The sequence below is a fragment of the Myxine glutinosa genome, chromosome 1, assembly GCF_964187855.1.
Source record: "Myxine glutinosa chromosome 1, kmMyxGlut1.1, whole genome shotgun sequence".
NCBI classification, from domain to species: Eukaryota; Metazoa; Chordata; class Myxini; order Myxiniformes; family Myxinidae; genus Myxine; species Myxine glutinosa.
Window position 1 is genome coordinate 412,908,851 of NC_136261.1, and position 3,056 is coordinate 412,911,906.

The 3,056-nt window shown below is 34.2% G+C and overlaps 1 protein-coding gene across 1 annotated transcript in view; it reads left to right on the plus strand.

Annotated features, from left to right (window-relative positions):
- The first annotated feature begins 1,684 nt into the window (after window positions 1–1,684).
- Window positions 1,685–3,056, plus strand: part of LOC144889607 (uncharacterized) — a 9,231-nt gene continuing 7,859 nt past the window's right edge. Inside the window, exons 1-2 of the mRNA XM_078770511.1 lie at window positions 1,685–2,602; window positions 2,694–2,861. Of these exons, the coding sequence (XP_078626637.1) occupies window positions 2,547–2,602; window positions 2,694–2,861 (224 nt within the window). The 5' untranslated portion in view covers window positions 1,685–2,546. The remainder of the gene's footprint in view (window positions 2,603–2,693; window positions 2,862–3,056) is intronic.

Genomic DNA, 3,056 nt, shown 5'->3' on the forward strand with positions numbered 1-3,056 from the left:
TGAGTAACTGTCGATGCTTCTTGTGTCTGAAAAGTTTTCGGACCAAGAATGATTTATTTTTTGCGTATTAACAAAATAATAATTAATTGATCAAATGCCGAAATTGGACATTTTTTGGAACATAGAATTAAAAGATCCAAGATTAGAGTTCATTCTGGAAGCCTCATATTTGCCAATTATAAATGTGGCTTTAGGGAGCATTTTGGGGGAAAAAATATTTTTTTTTTGAATTTACAGAGTTTGGAACAATTGCTTTGGAATTTTTTTGGGGAACCAAGTGACAAGAGTCACATGATGATCAGGCGGGAATTTCGGACTAATTGCTTTGCATGATTGATTGGTCAGTGGTCGACTGACATGTAAACGGGTGTGTTGTCAAATTTGGATAAGTTATTGTGGGAACCAAAAGGGTGATTTCAATGTGGACATTATAGGGGTTTTCTAAGAATAAATTATTATTTTTTATCTGTTTGTGTAACTGCATTTCTAAAATTGAGGGACAAATTTTATGAAACACCCATCTTGATCTGCAAATAATGGTTCCAACGCAAACAAATATACATAATGTATGAATTTGTGTATTTTTTCTCTTAAAAGATTGCTAAAACTGACAGTGTGCCTCTCTTGAAATAGATAGTTTGATGTGGATGGGATTAAATATCCATAAAATCCGTAAAATAAAATAAAAAGACAATTTGATTATGAAGATAATCTCTTTTGTCAAGGCAGATGGAATACAAAGATTTGATGTGCTGAGTAGTAAGCAGCCATTAATTGATAGTAAGGAATTGTGAGTAACCTTGGGATTGCATTTTTGATAGAATTTATATGAGAATAAAAGCTATTTATGAATATCAGCTTCATGTTTAAAAAAAAATAAAAAATGTGGGAGTACAAAATTAGCCAAATTTGTAAGAGATCTTATATGGATTTATCAGAATACTCTGTCCACGGATTTTTGATATATATGAACTTGAATTTTATCAGCATATAAATTGTGTTGTGTTTATGTGTATTAGACGTAGATCATATGGGAAAAAAAGATTAGTAAAGAAAATCTTGCTGAAATTGATACCGAAAAAAAGGTAACACCAGATTTTAACGAATATTGATTTTCATAAAACAATGAATCTTTAAATGAATGTGATAAGGATAATATCCTCAATTTGTATTCATTAATTAATTGTGGGTAAAGGAATTAATTTATCGTAGTGGATTGTTAACAGCAGCCTGAAATGTCCTGAGAGTGTGCATCCATATAATTAGAAATCCCAGATTTAAAAAAATTTGGTGGAGGTCTTAAGTGGGAGAATACTTGCTTGGTAGATAAAAAGGTACTGCATGTTGGCAGCCACTTTTGCGGCCATTTAGGCCAAACAAATTGGGAGAAACTGTAATTGAATACATCATTTACAGATGAGTATTTGTAAAGTAAAAAGGGAATTTATTGATTTGGGAGACATTTTTCGAAGGTTTATTAAAGTGTTACAATATGACAGTTGGTAAGGAAAATTATTGGATGAGAATTAGATCTGTTATAAAATGAATTTGTTGACCCTTTGAAGTTAATTCTTAGAAATGTTGTTTAACTAGCATTTTGAGTTCAAATTGGAAATAGTTTGGTAGAGCCTTGGTTAAAACCCTTGAGTAGATCAATAAGGGTGATCCTGGACCACCAGACCATCCCATCTATTTACATGGGGTTTTCTCATATACCCTCTCTGCCACCCAAAAATCTTACCCTTTTTTCTTACGCCCTCTTTTCTCCCGATGATCATCAATCTACCCAGTCTATCATTAACCCTATGATCATTCGATCATTCTACCAATCTACCCTATGGTCATTCTATCATTAACCCTATGATCACTCGATCAGTCTACCCTCTCTGAACATAGAGATCAACTCTCTGCCCATTCTTTCATTGATCCAACAAATATATTGTCATTCATCATTTTCTTTAATCCATCGATCCTCCTACTCGTCTCATCTCCATCCAAGATATTCACAAACAGAACCCGATCGCTATTCAGTCTCTGTGCTTTTATAAAGTGAAAAGTTTCCCTCAATGATCGAGTCTGTGCGCCACCAGATTCACAAATCATTTTGAGGTTATAATAGATGGTCTGTCCTCCAACGATGTGGCGTCCATCAAAGTTCTCAGACCATTCATAAATACTTTTCCTTCCTCCTTCTAGAACGCCCATCTTAAGATTCAATCTTTGATCAGTCTTCTCAATAGGAACTCCCATTAGCTTTTCTTTCTTTAACTTTTTACTTTTTTAACATTAACATTAACTTTTTAGATATTACCATTTATATACCAAGGCTACCATACTCGAACCTTTTCTAATTAATAGCTCACTTTTGAGAAATGACATGTTTTATGACTTGGATCACTTCCCAAAGGTTCTCATTGTTTCATTTCCTGTTTTTCACACATACGCCCTCAGTTTCCCAAATGCTGACAAGCAGTTCCTTCCCGAAAATACATTTTGTTCATTATAAAAAGCCGTATTCAGTTCAATTTTAAACATTGCGAACGAAGATGAGCTTGTATTATTCCAGTCTTTCCTCTGATGAAGAATACTCACCAGGACATTGGTAAGTTTCGTTTGGTGTTAAACACTGTTAATGAGAGCTTTGTATGTGATTAATTATATGACTCATGATATATTTTTTCTCTTTATTACAGCAATTCAAATATTGTGAATATCCTGGCAGAATTTCAAGTTATTCCTCAAGAGTTTCACAACGAACTGAATACGGGTTTGAACAACCTACCTCCGAGATGGAGGGCTCAGAATATTCACCCGACGAATGAATTTAATGTTTCACCGTTCTTAGAAGATTCATGTGAAAGGTATGATACAAAATAAAAAACGAGATGTGTGTGCGTGTGTGTTTCTGTGAATAAAAGAGAGAGATTGAATTGTGAGGAACAGAAATGAAAAAACGAGAGTGAGTGTGTGTGTGTGTGTGTGTGTGTGTGTGTGTGTGTGTGTGTGTGTGTGTGTGTGTGTGTGTGTGTGTGTGTGTGTGTGTGTGTGTGTGTGTG